Consider the following 20,218-nt stretch of genomic DNA (forward strand, 5'->3'; position numbering starts at 1 on the left):
CCACCAGCAGAATAAGCATTGATTCCAAGTCAGTCATCTCCTCTAGCCAGACCTCCTCTTCTTACCAAGGCCTTTCTGTCCTCTCAGCAGCACTTTGTGCCTGTGTGCATCCATCTCTCAGCTGAGGGAGAAACTTTTGCTATTATGCACAAGTAGCTGGAAATAAAGCAGCTTGGTACTGGAATATTTTTAAACATGCAACAGGTAAAATGGTTACTGCATAACAGCCATACTGTGGGTCTCAGTGCTCATCACATGAGATTCAGAATCAATTGTGTCCACACTTTCATAACAAAAACTTTATTTGCACTGATACAGGGACCCCTTCCAGACACAGAACCACTAAACATATGCTTCTCTGGAGCCCACAGGGCATACCTCATCTACACAGGAAATTCACTGTTCTAGGTGAGAGCCGAGAATACTGCTACTACTTTGACATATCATCCTTTGGAATAAGAATTACAGACCTCTCCTTTTGACATTGTAACTGGGAAGAATCTGAGGCCTCTTTGACATTCCCGACAGTTATCAAAATAGGATTAACATCTCTCTCCAAAATTACTGTTGGGTTTGTACAGCGGTAATGTCCTCAAAGTGGACTAGAAGATCCGTCTTTATAGCCAGGGGCATGAGGTGATCTTCCTGCTTCCATAGATTTTGAAGAATCAAAAACTGAACAGAAGTAGTCCCTAGAACAGGAACGAAACCCTCTCCCCCTTTATAAGAACGAAAGACTACCCTGTACAAGTTTTTAGCCTTACTAAGTCTTCAAAGACTTGATAACAAATAAAATAAACAATCGGAACAGCAGATTTGGATCATCCCTTTTTTAATATACACCTTAGTTATCTTGTAGGGAAACCATCTCAAATGGCAGATTTCAGAAACCTGTGGTATTTCTATTGCAGTACCATGATAGTGAATATACAGAGACAATTTGGAGAAGAACAGAATGCAAAACTAAAACTGATTTCAAGATGAAAAAAAATTCTGTGAGAGTTCACTACTTAGTTTCCCAAAGAAGAAAGTAATGACAAATTCAAATGCGATTAAATGGGATTAATCCAAGTGGTCAATTCCAACTCTCATTTAGGATAGTGTTTTCCACAAAGCACATTCCACTTAAGTTGTATAGTATTTGTGGTGAGGCGATCAAGAGTGAAAAATCTAGTTCTACTGAGCACTAACTTGTAATAGCCTGAGGCAAGCAATTGAAGAAATAAATGTTAGAAGATATTCTCTTCCCTCACATCACCTCCAGGGAGCTGTGGTAATTGGGATGTCCTACTACCAAGAGCTAAAAAAGTCTTCCTCTTCCACCAAATGAAAAGAGATCTTCACTTTCTTGAAACGCTAACAATGAATACAAACTACATGGATCAAAACAGTCTTACGGGATCTCCCTTCCACAAGTTATAGCTCTGTTCTGTACAGGTATACATCCCAATCTTGCATACCAGCATCAGCTGTGTAACTATTCAAAGCCTACAGTCAAGAGAGTGGATGCTATAACTCTATCCTTCTATTATAAGGAGTCCTAAAAGTAAAGATCAAACCTTTCCAAAGCACAGCATGTCATCCACATAAAAATACTACATGATTTCATATTTCAAATGCATTTAAATTAAATTATACGCACCTACAGACAAGTCCATCTTACTGCCTGGAATGTCCTCAGTTTGACTCTGGGGGGGAAAAAAAAAAAAAAAAATCAGTTCTGACTCCTGTGAAATGCTGAGGAATGTTTTAGAAAGGAGCCCTTGATGGTTTAAAGATGGAACAAAGGAAGGACATGCTTGTGCCAATGAAAGTTTTATTTTAAACTAAAATCAAACACAAGGATTCCTGATACCACCCTGGACACACCTCACCTCCACCCCCTAATGCTGTGTGTGCCAAGTTTACCCATATGAAACCAGACACATGAAAACACACGACAGACAGAGAAAGATGGACAGACAGCTGCTCTGTGAAGTGAACCTCTGTCCTCATGTTCCAGTGGTCGAGAGATGAAACACTGAAAATAGTGGCCAGAATGATAGCTCATCCTCATGACCTGTCAAGTCATCAAATCTTGAAATGTGCTGCCAAGTTATTCTTTAGTTGGCAGTCTGGGACAGGGTGTTCCCATAGCTTTCAGAAGCATCTACAGTCTCGCAGACTGAATTTGAGCTTGTGAGCCAACAGACATTACAAACTAATCCTAGTCATGTCAGTGAATTTTTGCAGCCCTGAGCTTCTCACAGAACCTCTGCATTATTATCTTTTGCTAGACTGCATCATATACTGTTCCTGCTTCACAGGATAACAGTTGGCGAAATATTCTGTAAAATATTTTACTAGTTAGCATATCAGAAGTTCTTATAAAACATTTTCTATGTAACTATTTTTAAGCTACTTCCCTGCAGATCTGTATTTTCTCTCCATGATGTGCCATTTATTTATTCACTTTACCAATCAATCTTTATGTACTGATTAATAATGATCCCTTTTTGTTCTAAAAAGACCCTGCTGTGCAGTATTTAAAATATAAATAGCCAAGACAGACACAGGGCTGTAGATCTCCTTTTCTGATAGGTGGCTGAGATTCAGAATGAATAGCCTTGGACTAATCACAGATGTCTGACGCTACAGCCAGGAGCTGAGGCCTCTACCTTGAGTGCTCTTAACAGCAAGTTATGAAAAACAAACAAAAAAACCAAAACAAAAACAAACCCCCCAAATCCTATTACTTGCAAGGAAATTGCAATCTTAGAACAACAGCTGTCAAAGTAACTCTGAAAAGTCAACACAGACTTTGGGTTTTTCTGAGAAACCATTCTGACTACCAAGGAAGTGCTGAATACTCAGCTATTACCGCTATTATAATCAACATACCAGCACAGTAAATGCAGATAAGTAAGTAGTTACACACTGTGAAACAGCTGATCTTTCGACTTATTTAAAGCTTACTGCTTTTTTACAAAGTTGGATTTTATATTAAAAAAAAATTTACTTACTAGCAAGCCCATATTTGAAAACTGTTTGGATAAAGGGTTCATCCACGAATCACTATTTCCTCCTTTTAATGCACACTGAAGAGAAATAAAATATTTTTAAGCAACTTCTTAAATTCTGTTTTATCCTTGAGATGCACAAGTGTTGAATGAAAATCCTGGTATTAATCTCCTGAACAAATTACTTTAAGTTTTTGCATGATTAGAAAATTTACCAGATACTATTTTCTTCTTTTCTCTCTCACAGAATTGTTCATTGTTAGGTACACCAAACTGGATGAACACCTACTGTGTAGCTGTTCATCACACCTTCAGTTTGATTCTAGAAAGCTTTGTGAATGTTATTTATTTTTCCCTCTGTTACAGTTCAATGCATTCTTTAATCTACCACATACAGAGGTAGATTTCTTCCTTGGCTTTCTTCCCGTTAGTGTGGTTTGTCTTACACAGGCACTGTGCAGATCTGGCTCTCAATTTGGCCTTACTGTAATTTACAGGTGATCAAAACCAAAACTGAACACAGTTCAATAGAAAAGAAAATTTTTTTGGACAGTTGCTTTGGTGGTTAAAATAATAAAGCTATAATGGAGAAAAAAGTTCACATGAATCATTTCTGCTAGCTAAACAGGAATTTTAAGACTCCATACCATGTCACAACAGTATTTGCACATCCTATGAAGCTGCTCTGCACTTACCTTTTGAGTTTGCCCTACCTGTTTGATTAGAAGTAGACAAAACAGTCCTTCTAATATTAATACAGTACCAAGTGTTACTGTACTAGAGAACTTTAATGCAAACAAGCCTTAGAAAGCAATTTACTCAGGACTATAGCCAAGCTCCTGCTCCTCTTTGAGGCCAAAGGTCAGTAACAACAAACACAAGTCAGCCCTAAATCCAACAGTCAGTAGAAGTAAGAAGTGCATGTGCCAAAGGGACTGTGGAATCCAAACTTCAGCAGGCTATGCAAGGAGAACAGCAGCAGCCTAACACAGAAAGATGTGTCAACAAGAGGAGAGCAATAGCCTTGGGATACTTATTGCTCAGTTTCATTTAGCAATGGCTCCACAGCTTACATATCAAAAGAATTTGACAACTACTGGCAGATTTATTAGTCATAACAGGTGTAATAACATTAAAACAAATCCAGAAACCTCACATTTTTTACACTGTTGTAACAGGCACCTTTCTAGTTGAATTCTGTAATACCTTTTTAGAAGAAGAACTATTATAATGCTCTAACATACCAGTCGTATTGCTTTCAGACAACACAGTAGTTATGAATCATTCAAGCATTTTACCTTCATTTGTGTTTTCTTTCCTCCTTGCCCCCAGCTTGTTGAGTTGTGGGAGGAACTGCTTCCCTGAGAGCCTGCTGTGTTCCAGACTCCTCCCTCCTCCTCCTCTTCCCAGCTGGAATGACGAGTTCCTGTCACTGGCCCATCACTCTCTCCCCAGCCATCTTGCATAGATTTAGAACCTTTAGAAAAAGGAGAAAAAAAAGCTCAAAAGCAGTCTACAATACCATGTAGCTGGTGACTTGACACTGCAAGACTAGCCAAGATCATCAGAACCCCAAAGGAGTGGAAAAAAAAAAGTCTTCACTCTAACAGCTGTGAAAACTTGCACATGAATCCCAAAAACCAAGAGGTTCGGTGGCATGTTAGCATGTCATGTTTTGCAACTATTTTAAAGCAATGTCAAACCATTAACGATATAATAACCACAGGGGCATCTTCTCTTATACAAGATACAGCCATATTTGGATTTCTTTAAAAGGCAACCTATTATTTTCTAGTGTAAATGAAAGACTTCAAGAACACTTAAAAACCAAGGGTACTGAGGACTGGTTCAGGTGGTGTATCGATTATTTCCTCTCTTCCTTCAAAACCTGAACACTTCCCTTGCACTAAACTCTTTCACAAAGAGCAAAGAACTTATTAATTAATAACAACTAAGTAGAATCTGAAGGAGAGGACCTGACATTGTGCTCTGGTATATGTAACACCAAAAGTAGTTTAATGTGAAAAAAACCCCTCTACTTGCATTTCTGTTCTTAATATCACTAAAAAGACTTATTAGCAGTACTGTTTAAGTAGAGATGCCATTACCAGAAAGCTACAGCCATCTCATCATATCAGTTCAGACTAAGGAGTCTTCCCTGTTGGTTTCTTTTCTTGCTGTTACTCCCCAGCACCAGCTGTCAGGCAACTTAGAATTCTAACCTCTACTGAACAAGCCAACAAGAGCCCAAATCCTCATCTTGTCCACTGTCCAGCTGTTCTCCTTCCTGCTGTAACTCTTCATTCTGCGTATTTATTCCCTAAGCATTCATCCTTCAAAACAAGGTTTCCATCATCATCACCTGTTTCATAACTAATTCTTCAATTGTCTGGGGTTTGAGTGTGGAAATCAGGGATAAGGATATTAACACCCATAGCAGAAAATCTCAATACAAAAAAAGTCAGGAATTGTAATTAGTCTATCAAGGGGAACTCTACCTCAACCATGCCAAAAATAAGTACAGCAGCATATCATGGCAGTTTAAGAGCTACCTTAAAATTCATCATAAATAACAACTACTCAGATGCTTAACAGGAAACGTAACTTTTTAAAGCATATTCGCATACCAAAATTGAGGGCTGCTTAGGAAACATACTGGTCCAAGCACAAAAATTTACCTCTTGACCCTTTGATCATGCTACTTATACAGAAAAGGTTACACTTAAGGATTATGGCTGCAGAGTCAAGAACTTAATCTGGAAATGTCATATATGGGGTAGTCCCTGCAGCATTAATTTATTTCCAGCCACAGTATTTAAATATAGTACTATGATCCTGTTTTTAACTACATGACCACAGATTATTTTTCTGCATTGGCAGCTCTCAGGTCTGAGATTCTTGAACATGAATCTGGACAGGGGTATAAAAATGACTTGTCTGTAGGATTCCTGTGTCATTTTCTGCATTTGTTTAGTGAGGAGGTACAAATAGCTATAGTAAGCAAAGGAAACTTTCAAGATGAAGACATAATAATGATGTTACAGAAAACTGAATTTATTCCTACTTCTGCCATAGAATTCCTATGCAATAGTAGTAAAACTATGTAAATCCATGTTTTTTAAACAGGTGGGTAATGATCTATGCTTCCTTTCTTTGGCTCTAAACTCTTGTTTTCTTTTACAATCATTGCTAATCTCTGTTTCCTGTCCTTACCTTCAACCATAAATTATGCCCTTGCAGGCTCTTTGTCCCAATTTCTTCTTCCAACTTATCCAAGCCATTAAATATCTCCCCTTACTCCACTGAATAACGTAGCTTTCTTCTTCATTCGTTCTGGGTGCCAATTAGAAAGGAGTTGAGAAAGCAGTCACAGAACACAGGAGAATGAAGATCTCAGCTCTTAACACTGGTGACCTACTACACCCCAACCTGAAACAGCCGTCACAGGGAAACTCCCTACATTTGCTTCTCTAGAGCTGGGGACAGCTTACGTACAAATTAGTACCCATTGCTGCAGCTCTGGTTATGTCACACATGCACACCAGTTAGGATGAACAAGTGACCATGCATAGCATTTAAAGACTATCTTAAGTATTAACAAATCCATAGAACTTGCAATGGATGATGAGCATTTCAGAGGCTCTTATTTTAGTCATATTTAGGTGGCCTTTTACAGATGAAAAAAGAGATCCATCTAAAAAAAAGTCTAGCATCCTGAAAAGTGCCAAGTTTGTGTGGCAGGCACAGGAAGCACTACGGCCATCCACCAAAGGTTGATATAATGTTAATACTAAGGAAGCAATGCTTTTTTCCCAGTTTTGTTTCATAAATGGCCAAACTAATTAATTGGGGTGGGAAGAAGGGAGAATGACCCAACAGCATACAATCTGTATAGAGCATTTCATTCCAAACAATTACGTGTTGCAAAAGCAACATGTAACTGGAAACAGTTTTACAGCATGTGTCATCAGTCAAGTTTAGTACAGTCACATATTATCAGTATTTCCTACTGGAAACTTCATATCCAAATGTTATTGGCTTTGGCTATAGCATTGCTATGTTGTATCAGCAGGTGATTGCTTTTGTTTGTTGTATTCTCCTTAAAAAGAGTGAAATAAAAATTCTACAAACAGCTTACATCAGCAGGAATGATTTCCACAAAAATAAAACACTTAATACAGCAAAATCTTAACTTCAAAGTAAATTTTTAAAAGATTTCCAGATTTCTCATTCATGAAGAATACAGCTGTAGGCAGGTAATATGCAGAAAATAGTCATCGAGTTCGGTTCAACCACAAAGTCCAGTTCTTAACAGTTACAATTTTCCACATTCACGCAATAATAATAAAAAAACCCCAACATTTAAAGGCAAGTTGTATTACCAAAGCATAGATTACCATGTAACAGCCTCCACAGTGAAATCTGTCTGTACTGTGCATTCCTTTTTTTGATATGATCAGGAAAAGTGATTTCTCATGTGATAAGTTTATATGCTAAGTAACAAGTGGGCAGCCAGAGAAGAAAACACATTTTGAGAAAAAGATAGATTTCCTCACTCAGATGCACTAATGTTTCAAAACGTCACAAATCAGAGCTGCCCACAGCTTAACTAATTGCTTAGTTAAGAAATTTTTCATTACCTTAAAAGACAAAGTTCCAGTCATTTGTAAGCGCTTAATCACTCATCCATCAAAATCTTACGTGACATTCAACATTGCTTCTACGCCTCAGATAACAATTCCTCCATGGGTGACCTACATCAAAAGGCTAAACGCTAAAGATCTCCAGGACCATTGCAAAGAAACTTGGTATCTGGCCTATACTCACTAGATTTCATGGCATTCGGGGCGTTGGAAGGTGCATTCCCCCAGCCTGTTGTCGATGCTCCTGTATCATCTACTTCACCCCACCCGGGACTGGTTTCATTTGGCTCACCCCAGGCGGACGTACCATTATCTGGAGCAGGCGGAGTGCTTTTGCTCCAGACTGCACAAAGGAGAAAGAGTTTTCATTACAGACCATTTAGACAACGAACTATTTACTGCAGTGCAGCACCACGTCATTAATCTACTGCTTCATTCTTTATGTTGAGGACTTTAGATTCTCGGTAGCGAGGGTGCAACAGAATGGACAATTGTTCACAACAAACTTAGAGCAAGCACTGACCTCCAGGGATGAAAAGGAAGAGAATGCTATGATGAGTAATATTCTTCTCCCAGGTTAAACATGAACCCCACATCTAATGCTGTCCTCCTATCTGGTGAACTTTTGTAACTAATTAAAAGCACCAGACTAACTCAGGGTTTTCATATACTGAAGAAAGAATAAGGACATATTTGAAGTACATATTAAAACAAAATAGTATTCTTTAAAGCATGTTTGAGTCAGAAAAGACATTACATAACAATAACATCTTAATATACTTGCAGGCTATGTAGCTTTTCCTTGTCCTTATTTAAAAGAAGAAAATATTTCATTAAGTATTCTTTACCATACAGCAGAACCAAATTGAGCTAAAAACCTCAACCACAGACTCGCTCAATTTCAAGTGTTAACTAAGTGTTTCAGAGCAAAAAGTTTTTTACTAAAAATAAGTAAAGAATTTCTCCCTGTTTCTCTAATAATTAAATACATAAAATGTGATTTAGTGTGGAGAAAAGGAGGCTGAGGGGAGACCTTATTGCTACCAGAAAGGAGGCTGTAGCGAGGTGGTGGTCAGTCTTTTCTCCCAAGAAACAAGCAATAGGTCAAAAGGAAACTGCCTCAAGTTGTGCCAGGGGAGGTTTAGATTGGATATTAGGAAAAATTTCTTCACCGAAAGGGTTATCAAGCATTGGAACAGGCTGCCCAGGGAAGCGGTGGAGTCACCATCCCTGGAGGCATTTACAAGATGTGTAGATGTGGCGTTTAGGGAGATGGTTTAGTGGTGGACTTGGCAGTGTTAGGTTAACGGTTGGACTCAATGACCTCAAAGGTTTTTTTCCAACCTAAATGATTCTATGATTCTATAATTCAACCTGTTCTTCAGAGCTCAAATTGAATATGCAGATCTGTCAGCTAACAAACATTTTCTTTTGCTGGCAAGCTGACCAGTATTCAGATCATAGTTATTAAGGCACAACAAGCAGAGGACTGATTGATTCAAATTTTAAAAGACACTTTAAATACAGAACCAAATATTCCAGTAAGAAATTGGTTTTCTTCCTGGAATAAAACCATTAGGAATTGGAGGCTACATGAGTCTCTCTCATACATTAAGGTTACATTCATATATAGGAGATTGCTGAAGAAAGGAACAAGACTAGTACCTGATGCTTGTGATTTGCTAGTCATTGGAGTAGGCAGGCTCTGCTCCCGTGGGGCCTGTCCTCCTTGTGAGTTCTTGTCCCACAGGTTCACATTCTTGTAGTTGTAACTGCTAGGATCTCCCCACGCTGAAGTGCCATCATCAATATCCATTTTTCGACTGATTGACTGTGGAGAAGGTTCTTCCCAGCCACTAGGCTCCTCCTCTTTGGGGGCAGCTGGCTGTGGTCCGCTGTTCCAGTTTGGGTTTGGAGGTCGGCCATTACTTGGAGTTTGGGGTGGGGGACCCCAGGAACCAGAAGTCTCCTGCTGTTGCTGCTGGTGCTGCTGCTGCTGCTTGTTCCAGGAGTTGGGCTGTCGACCCGTCTCATTCCATGTTGAAGTTCTTTTACAATCATCCCATCCACCCTTTGAAGCAGCGCTTGTATTTGCACCATTACCCCAAGTTCCAATCTCATTCTGCCCACCTTCACCCCAACCAGACACTGGCTTGTTTCCTGTACTTTCCCAGTTGCTGTTTTTTGTTTGGTCAACTTCCTCTCCCCAACCGTTCTTTCCAGAAGACCATCCTTGATTAGGTTGCCGTCCACCCCACCCCTGATCCTTACTAGAGCTGTCATTCCAAGAGGAAGATGATTTTTCTTCTGGTCTTCCTCCTCCCCAATTAGAAGAATTGGGGTTCTTATAGTCATTCCATCCTCCAGTATTTTTGGGGTCCTTCCACTCCGTTGGGTTTGAGAGCTCACCCCATCCAGACTTGATTTGATTGCTTTGGCTGGGTACATCGCCCCAGCCCCCTGAGTTCTTTGTCTGTGTGGCAGAGCTCTCCCACCCCTCAGTTCCTTTATCAGACTTCCCCTCGGGCCGTGGCATCTCTTCAATATCCCACACGGTATCTTGCTTAATTTGAGTTTGGCCCCAGCCGGTGTTTGAAAGCACTCGGGGGTCCAAATCAGTCCTGCTCAGCAAAGTCTGCAAGACTGCCTGGCAATCAGGATGCGTAGGCCTATATGATCGGCGTCCAGAATTGTGACTGTCACTACTTCCTGCTTTGTGGTTGCTTCCAGTGCTTTGACCTCCAACCTCACTTCCCGCAGAGCTGGAAGATCTTCCCCAACAGGGAGCCTGGGAATTGCCTTGGTTTTCAGGAAGAGGGTGGCCTTTTTGATTGTCCCATGCTCCAGTGCTAGAATTTGGTTGGTTTGGACCACTCCATTCTCCAATCTTCAGTTCATCAGACCCAGACAGCTGTTTCCATTCTCCCTGAGAGACCCCAGATGTTAATTTGTTCCCTTCACCCCATTTGCTTTCATTTGCATGCTGAGGGCCAAAGTTCCAAGACCCACCACCCGTAGACCGGTTATTGTTATCCCAAGAATCACTTCTTGACCCATTAGGTTTTTGAACAGAAGCTCCTTTCCAGGAGTCCTCTCTATCCTTTCCATTGTTCCCATGGTTTCCAGAATTGCTCTGTCCAGAGACTGTGTCAGTTCCAGAAGACCCCCTAGCTGTACCCCAAGATCCAACACTCCCAGTCTTTCTTTCTCCAGTGCTTTGTGAAGGGGTGTCAGTGCTCCTGGAAGGGTTCCCCAAGCCCATTTCAAAGGGCATTCCCTTATTCTCCATAGGGTTTGGTGAACTTAAGTTCAAGGAGTTAGTGTTTCCATTTTTTGGTCCATCAGTGTTATGAATTTGAGCCTGTTCTCTGCCAGAGACAAAGTTAACACCCGCATTTTCCATCTTTGACTGCTGTTCCCTAGAGGTCTGACCTACTGTGCTAATCTGTGCATTGGAGCTTCCACTATCAGATTCCAAAGTCCCTTTCCTAGAATTGCCCTCTTGAACCAGTGCCGGCCAAGCAGATGGGTTGCTATTTGGGTTAAAGTTGCTGAAGCCAGAACCGGGACTGACTCTATCTTGTCCACTCAAGTTCCTCCAATTACCTAGTCCATTGTTACTCTCGGCAGCAGGGTTGGAAGATTGAACAGATTTAGCCTTGGGATCAGATTTCCAGGCCCCAAGATTACATTCGTTTCCAGCGCTTCCAGACTGGCACTGGCTTCCTTTTCCTTTGTTACTAGTGGTGCTTCCTGGCAGAGCATTCTTCTCCAAGCCAGGGTTCGAGGCACTGTTGTTATCGGTGGTGTTTTCGGAAGAAGACTCAGCATCTTTGCTGGCAATACAAGGCCACTCTTCCATGTCAGACCCGTCTACAATCACCTTGTCCCAGATGTGAGTTGGGTTGGCGTTGGTGCCGCTGTTGGAGGAGGCTCCAGGACCCCAAGTGGAATTTGCATAATTTGAAGCAGCAGCACCTCCAATCGCTGAATCTAAAAAAAGCAAAACAAAACAAAACACCACAAACCACACCCAAAAAGGTCATTAATAATCAATATTATTTACAAGCACTGAACATCACATTTTTGACACCACTGATTACTGTTTTTATTAATAACAACCCTTCCCTCAAATGTGTAACAAAGTTGCTTTGGAATAACATCAGGCTGGAAAACACCGTTGAAAATACTGACAAAAAAAACTTTTAACAAAGTCCCCACGAGCATTTTGTGGGGACCTGAATTCACCATTGACTCACTACTTCTGCTAACAGTCCAGCTCTAAGTTCAACGTAGTAATTATAACCCAGTTAATGAACCTGCATGGTCATTACTGATACTGGTTGTACACTTTTCAAATACACATTTAAAATCATACTATATGTAGAACAAGAATGTGCATGTGTGCACATTCATACGCATGTGTGTGTACACGCAGTCAGCTGTTGGTCTGCTACTCAGCTGACTCAAATCAATTACAATTTATTACAGATCAAAAGATAAAATATTGAAGACAAAAAGCATCTAATCAATATATGAAGCTGAAGAAGTCTATTCTTGAGCTTCAAGTATCTTTTTCAAGTTGATTTTGTTACTAGGTATTTCTTTCAACCCTTTGCAAAACAAATAAAATTATTTCCCAAAGTTACTGTAAATCAAAAGAGTCCAAAGATACACAAATTACAATTTCTCTGTAGTAATGTTGCAAGCCATATTCAGTATGTAATTACTCTGTTATTTGTGTCACTGCTATATTTACCCTAGAAACCACAGTTTGTGGTTTTGCGAGCAGCTAAGCTGATCTCTCTGCCACTGGATGGAAGCTAGTAAGTGATCTCACTTTTCCTTGTCTCTCTCTCACCAGCTCTACCTACTTCAAGCTCCCCAAGTCTCACCTCTCATTTGTGACAGTTCTGATAGCAGTTAAGCCCTTTAACTAAGTCAGCTGTACTCACTAACTGAAGACAAAACCGTCCACTTTTTGACAGGTTAGGTTTTTGCTGACTTAGCACATTGTACAGGGTAACCTGCAAGTTCAATGAGCTTTAGAGTCACTTTAAGGAAATCAGCAGGATGAATGACAATGAATAGGGCCCCTTTCCTTCATCTGTGGTGAACTATTATGTCCTATGTGGCATGACTTAGCATAGACAAGATATTTGTATACAGTTTTAAAGCAGACAAATTGACATTATGCCACAATGGATGAAGCCTACGTCAATGCTGGCAGCATGATGTCTGCATATATGCAGACAGCTTATCATCATTAGTTTAAAACATCAGACAAGATTCCTTTGCCATCCATATAATTACCTCTGATCCTGTAAATAATTTAAGACCATTAGTACTTCAGTGTTGTTCTCTATATAGGGCTCCACTCATTTTTCTACGTATTTCTAATACAAAGGGACCCTAAATTGCCCTCAGCACAAATTCCCAGTGATGAAGACTCAACACTCTCCCTTCTACAAAACCATGTCCTGAACCCTCATATATTAGACTTATTCAGTTATCCCACACAACCAGTTCAACTTATTTTGCAGAGCATAAAGTTCATAGTAACATCTGCATCAGTATTCATACCTGAATATGTATTGTTACTACCAATACTGTCTCATATGACAGCTTCCATGAAAGTAGAGCATAATGACTTTAAGAAAGCAGATTCCCCCGCCAAGTTCCTACGTTATATATTCAAAAGTGAAGACCACAATTTCTGGTTGCTAATACTTTTCAATAGACGATGAACAGGTCAGCTTTCAGTGCCTGTCTCAGGCTTTCAGTTCATTAGCTTAACCAATGAACATCCCCTGAATGCCTTCCAGATTCCCCTTCATTGAGGGCCAGCAGTAAAGATCCAGACTTCACAGCAAGGTTAGAACTCTCTTGTAAGCTTTGAATACTGATGAGCAGAGTTTGTCTTCATCCATTAAACCCTAGCCACCAAGGTCCAAAAGACCAAGCAGTTCCCGTGCACATTCTGTTCCTTCTGTTGCCTTAATCTTAAGTGCAAACTTAACAAGAGCAAGGAAGTGTGACCCTTGACTGATATTTACAATCTCGCTACCTTTTCTACCTTTTTAGTACACTAAGTAACACCTCCCACCCCCATTTAAAAACCTTCTGATTAGACTGATTACAGGAATAGCTTAAGGAAGACAGCCAACGGCAAGTTCAAAAGTCTGCAAAGTTGCTGTCTTTTGAACTTAGTGATGATTCTGCAAACGAATGATGCATAGGCAGCTATGCACTTAGCAAGATCTTTACATAGGTGACTTCAACAGAGCATTTCACATTTCATTTCTGTGAAGACATTCTAGAAGTATCAAGATTGGGATGCTTGCTAGCATGGCATACTAGGACACAATTTAATGGACTGTTCTATAAAACCAGCCTCCCCTTGCCACATTTTACAATGGCAACAAAACTGGCAATTTATGGTTTTGTCTTAAGGTAATGGGTAAGGGCTCTTGGTTCTTAAAACAGACTCTTCCTTAATAACAAACATGCTTAAGAGAAACAAGTTTCTGATGTGACTACAATGAAAAAAGTTACTAGCAAATGACTACTTTTAAGGATGAAAGTATGGAACTGAAATAAGTGAAAGTATTGAAACGGAGTCCTGAATGAAGATAGAGTTTTGCTGTGAGAGATGGTGGTGATTCTTAGAGGGTATTTGTGGTGAGTTGACCTTGGCTGGATGCCACGTGCCCACCAAGACGCTCCATCACTCCCCTCCTCAGCGGGACAGGGCACAGGGGTGGGGGGCAGTAGAAAATAAGATGGGAAAAACCGTGGTGGGTCAAGATAAAGGCAGTTTAATAAAGCAAAAGCAATGGCCACGTGAGGAAGCAAAGCAAAACAAAAGATTTATTCTCTACTTCCCATCAGCAGGTGATGTCCAGCCACTTCCCGGGAAGTGAAGGAGAAAGGGAGGCATTTGTTATTACAACATTTGTCTTCCAGAGCAACCACTACGCGTACTGATGCTCTAGTTCCTGGGAAGTGGCTGGACATCGCCTGCTGATGGGAAGTAGAGAATAAATCTTTTGTTTTGCTTTGCTTCCTCACGTGGCCATTGCTTTTGCTTTATTAAACTGCCTTTATCTTGACCCACCAGGGTTTTTCCCATCTTATTTTCTACTGCCCCCCACCCCTGTGCCCTGTCCCGCTGAGGAGGGGAGTGATGGAGCGGCTTAGTGGGCAACTGGCACCCAGCCAAGGTCAACCTCAACCCACCACAGTATCATAACTATAGAAAGACGTTCACCGACAAAATTTAAGCTTTTTTCTCCCAAAATTGTTTTCCATGTCCTGAATATCATTGGTATCGGAAGAATTATATATACCACCCTCCACCCCACTCCCTCGTATTGCTAGGAGACAATAGTAAATTTGGTGTCATCTTTCAGGGAACTAGAGTTTTGCCATCTTACAGAAGCAGTTTCAGTTCTGGTAGAAAAAGATCCATGTAAAGAAGGATTGTATTGACTTCTTGTATTAAAGCCTCACCAACACCATCTATAGCTATCTGGCAAATATAATAATGCTAAGAAGTAGGTAAGCTGCATTATTTTTCCCTTTAGGAACCCGCTTTTGTTTTCACATGGGATGAATTAATCACAGTATCAGTGCATAAATGCCTGACAGAACTGGGCCCAATCTGAAATCCAGTTTGTAAACAGCCAGGATCTCAGATGGAATTAATGATGTGCAAGACAGATAGCAACAGCATAGTTCCATAAGCACTTTGATGGAGTACCCTAAGTGACAGCCCCAGCCTTTCTCTTGTCCAGCTGCTCATTCCCACTCCTCTGGCACACCTAACTCTCACATGCTAGCACATATGTTCCCACTGATACTCAGTGAGCTGAACTGGGTAAATCACCCAGACTGGTATTAGCTTTAAAAAACAACCTGGGTTAATTTTAATCCCAAGTCAGCTCCCCAGCCCAGTTAACTGTGGTATGGTGCAGAAATTTGGATGGGGCGAGGCAGGTCTAAAGGACCCATATCTTTCTTGGCAACACTCCTGACTTGCATCAGGATAAAGCAACTAATCACTGGCATAAAAAGTTGCCACAATCAGTAACACACAACCATAGAACATCTTAGTTGTTAACGCACCATTAAACTAAATGTAAAAATATGGGAATTCATAAAGATCAAAATGCAGTCTCAGAGAAACAAGTATTAGGTGTCAAATTAATTACATAAAACTTAAGGAGCCTCTAAAATACTTCAAAATGGTCCTCATATTATACACCCAACAGCAAAAAAAAAATGCTGCTCATGAGAAGTTTTGAAAACTTTTAGAATGCTTCACTACCATAGCCTCCTTTGTTGGTCTACTACCATCACTGTGAAGGTATACCAATGCTGACATAATGCTAGGATTTTATATATAGCCAAAAGACTTTGGGGTGGGTTCCCCCCCCCCCTTCATCTTTCAGGTGTTTTATCAAAACCAGCCATCTCTAAGAGATCTGTTTTTAGACTGATTAGCTAAAACTTTGCCATTGTAGTTTGAAATTCACCCCCCCTCTCCCCTTTTAAATAGGGAACATCAAAGACAACAAGATAAATAATCTGTCAAACAGGGATTTGCTACAAAGGAATTGAAGTACTGAAACCACAAAACAAACAGAATTATTCATTTTCCTAGAATCCTTTTTAATAAAGACAGCCATCCCATCTAGCTTACTTGATTCTGGAGTTCCAAGTCACCTCTGTTTTTTCTTCTGAACCATAGAGAACTATAAAAGGTTTATGTCTCCAAGACTGTGGTAGAAAACCCACCCCATTAATCTGGCATGGTTTTCAAAGGCAAACTCAGACATAGTGGTATCATTATTTTCTTCTTCTGGCTTTCAGGCACTTATTTCTTTTTTGAACACCCTTGCCTTCTCCGATCACCTAAGTTTTTCTTTGGAAGGCAGATGTCTTGAGTGGAATTTTGTTTGTTCTACTATGATAACTTACAAAGGAAATATTACAGCTACTGCAATTCCCCAAGGGTCTAAAAAATTCAGGAGCACTCATAATTTTCCCATGCTCATAAAACAATGAATCTTAAAAATCAATTTATCTTCTGGAATTAAAAGTGAAAAGAACAGCAAAACCAGGACAGTCACCACTTTTATAAAAAGGCTTCTCTAAGGAGAAAACCAAGATTACTACTAAAAAAAGTAATGAGCAAAGGGACCACCTATTTCATCCAGATGAGAAGTGACAGACACCTGCCATTTGCAGACCTGGTATCTACATGTCTGTTTTACCAGATCAGAGAAATAAAGTGACAAAATAGGAAATTCAAGTCAAAGAAACCTTAAGAGCTGTTAAGAACTACTCAATGACAACCATAAAATGCTGTTTATCCGTGCATTGTGTTTTACCTGGCTGTGGTCTTAAGAGCATTCCAGCATCCAATTCAAACCACCCAAAACATAATTTAAAAAAAATAAAAATTAACTTTCTTGTTCCCTCTAGTAGTAAAAACTGCATTCACTGCCACTAACAGCAAAAGAAAAGTCTATACCCTAAACCAGAAGTAAGCTCTCCAAAAGCAATCTGAGGAGTTTTATTATATAATGATATGCTTATGCACAATTTTAGTGATCTCTCTTCTGCCATGCACACACACGTTTATTTAATATTATCATTATTATTACTTGCCTGTTGCAGTCCCACTGTCACTCTGCAGCAGTGCTCCTGTCACTGGTTGTGCGTTGTTTGGGTTTGCTCCTGGTGCTGCTGGGGGAGGAGGCCCTGCTCCACCCCCAAGCAGCATACAGGATGGCGGAGGGGGCTGCCCACGTTTCAGTAACACTTTGTGGTCCTGCTGGCAACGGAATCGCGGCGGCACCTCCCGAGGCATGTAGCGGGCGGCGCTTGGCGGTTGTCCGTTCGGCACTGCCACCCTTTTGGCATTGTTGCCACCATTGACTGGTGGCGATGGAGAGTTGCCAATTGGGCTGGCAGCCACTGGTTGGCTTAAACTTGGTTTCGTCACTTCGGGCACTGAAAAACAGGAAGAAGGAAAATCAGAAATTTTTCCACTTAAGCCTGTGTTACCTACAAGAACTCACTGTGACTCTCATACTTTCATTCTTCTCTAAAATACTGTGCAACTTCAACTTTATCGAAGAACAACTTAATTAAAGCAGCAGCAATAAGCAGTAGCAGCAAACCTCCTGGTTCCATGTGCAACTCAGTACCCCAGGATGAAACTCTGCCCTCAGCAAGTATTTCGCTCTAAGCCCCAAAATTCTTCTAAACGTAAAGTTGGCAAAGAATACCACCTTGGGCAATGAGTAATTTTAAAATATGAGCAGTCAAATATAACTGGTCCTGACCCCCCCGTCCCCTCTCCCCAGCTCTGTTCCCTGATCTTCAACTGGTTTTTGAATTATTATGCATCACCCTTATGGGAGATCTGAAATCAGATCCCAAGGTTTCACCTGCTTACTAGGTAGGCTACACAGCCACTGCCAAAACAAACAAAAAGAGGAAAAAACCCTCTTGGATTCAGAGTTAACAAATCCAAGTTCTCTGTACTGCTCCTGAATAAGGCAGCAATAGTTGACCCTCACACCCAAAAGGCAGTCCTACACAGAGTGTTTGTATTGGGCTCGCCTAAAGTTACCAGCTGGTCACCAGGTGCCCCTATAAGCAAGGACAAGCTGCTTCTGAGGGTTATTATGCATTGGAGCAGAGGAAAACCACAAACAAATCCTTGAGGAACTAACACCATCACAAATTTTGCTTAAGAGGCTCTACACTGTGACCCCTGACTCACGTTCTCCATGTGCTTTTTTGAAAGAGAGCAAAAGAAATTCTTAGCCAGACACCTAGAAGGTGTAATTGCTAAGACAGACTCTAAAGGCAAGGAAAACTCAATACGTCTACTCTAGTGTTTAATGAAGATTAATACAAGAAAAGGATGTCCAGAAACCCCTCCCAGGGAAAGTGAACATAATCAGTAAAACTTTTCTTCTTACAAATGTTAGATCAAAACAAGCAAGTCTCTCTTTGGGAACACGAATGCATTGCTCCCCGCATTTTGTTCTGATGAGAGTTTTCCGATTTCTCTATATAGGCTTCATTGCCCAAAACCCCCCAAAAGGCACTGTTAGCTGCAAAATCACATTACTATCTTAGTTCTCTTCTGTCAATAATGGCAATTTCACCACACAATTTTTAGAAAACTGACACACAAATCAAGATTAAATATATTTTTAGATCAGCTAAATAAGCTTAACTTTCAAGATGCTCACTCATCAGTGCTACCTTATCTGTTAGACTTTTAGGTACCTGAGCTTCTCTTAAGTTTCCAAAACCAAGTCATTTTCACTCATTTTGCTACCTCACCATAAACAGTACTTTCCCCATCTTCCATTCCATTTATATAGGTGGTTTCAGTTTTCAGTTACTTGTCTAAAACCTTTGCAAAACTGAAAACTAGTATTTCAGCTAACCTATTTTATCCACAAGCCTCATTCCCCCTTCAAGTATTTTGATGCTGACAACACGGATAGTTTTAGGTTCTCCATTTTAATCACCTCAGCTTTCATTTCTTCTGAATACACATCTTCAGTACTTCATCTTGACTCATAATTGCCCTTCCTTTTCCAACAGTTTTGATCAAGATCTGAGTCTTGGCTCAAGTCAACAAAAAATACTCTTTAGGATCAAAGATTCTTACCTTTGGTTTTTTGATCTGTGACCTGCAAATTAAGAGCAAGAATGTAAATAGAGTTTTAAGAACCTCAAAACAAACATTGAACAGGGTTTGCCAAATCATCACCTTAATTTAGCACAAGAACAGTATTTTTTATTGCATGAAAATAATCAGCTGATGAACTAAAAGTCTAAACAGTATTCCTAGTCATATAAATGAAGTTTTCAAAAATACTACAGCTCCTATAATTCATTTGCCTGATGCAGAAGTCCCTGGCAGAAACAGTAATTACTTCACTCATAACGATTTTTAGTATTCACCCCCCATCTCATCACAAACATGGACTTCCAAAGCACAAATAAACATGTGCTATAGCACTACCGTTCTTTCAGATTTTGGAGGTGAAGTATTACAGTTAAAGTGTAACAAAAACTTCCTTCTACCAGAGTATCCTTACAGCAGACTGTTGGGGCTAGCAACGGAATTCCCACAGGAGTAACCACAAGTGAGAGTAGCACTCTGTCTCCCTGCCATCTTCCCGTTGCACCTTTACCATGACATCTCTTCCAAGGAGAAGAAATCCTAAACCTAAACCTTACTGGATTCATTGCCACAATTACCAAAAAGTACCAGTAATACCTATAAAGCACCAGACTTCAAAAATCTCTTGAACACAATAAGAATCTGATTACTAAAGTGAGCCATCACAGTGGCCAACATACTCAATATGGGGTTTTGCTGTACTTCTACATTCTTTCAGCGCAGCAGATTTCAAACTACAGTAGAAACGAACATACCACTGATATATTCTCTGGAATCATGTGTATTGTAGCATGTTTTGAACCTGTCGATCATGAGTTCCACTACACAATAACCGAAAAACCCTAAAGATCATC

At 40.2% G+C, this 20,218-nt stretch overlaps 1 protein-coding gene across 24 annotated transcripts in view; it reads right to left on the reverse strand.

Annotated features, from left to right (window-relative positions):
* TNRC6B (trinucleotide repeat containing adaptor 6B) overlaps positions 1-20,218 on the reverse strand; it is a 148,986-nt gene that overhangs the window by 36,508 nt on the left and 92,260 nt on the right. For 22 of the 24 annotated variants that reach the window (XM_075050839.1, XM_075050840.1, XM_075050838.1 and 19 more), the window contains 7 exons: positions 19,347-19,368; positions 17,318-17,662; positions 9,308-11,635; positions 7,827-7,985; positions 4,298-4,476; positions 3,003-3,077; positions 1,643-1,688 (listed from right to left, as the gene is read on the reverse strand). In XM_075050839.1, coding sequence (XP_074906940.1) covers positions 1,643-1,688; positions 3,003-3,077; positions 4,298-4,476; positions 7,827-7,985; positions 9,308-11,635; positions 17,318-17,662; positions 19,347-19,368 — 3,154 coding nt within the window. The remainder of the gene's footprint in view (positions 1-1,642; positions 1,689-3,002; positions 3,078-4,297; positions 4,477-7,826; positions 7,986-9,307; positions 11,636-17,317; positions 17,663-19,346; positions 19,369-20,218) is intronic. The other 2 variants (XM_075050851.1, XM_075050859.1) reach the window with 1 other exon arrangement.

The sequence above is a fragment of the Buteo buteo genome, chromosome 19 (assembly GCF_964188355.1).
Source record: "Buteo buteo chromosome 19, bButBut1.hap1.1, whole genome shotgun sequence".
Lineage (NCBI taxonomy): Eukaryota > Metazoa > Chordata > Aves > Accipitriformes > Accipitridae > Buteo > Buteo buteo.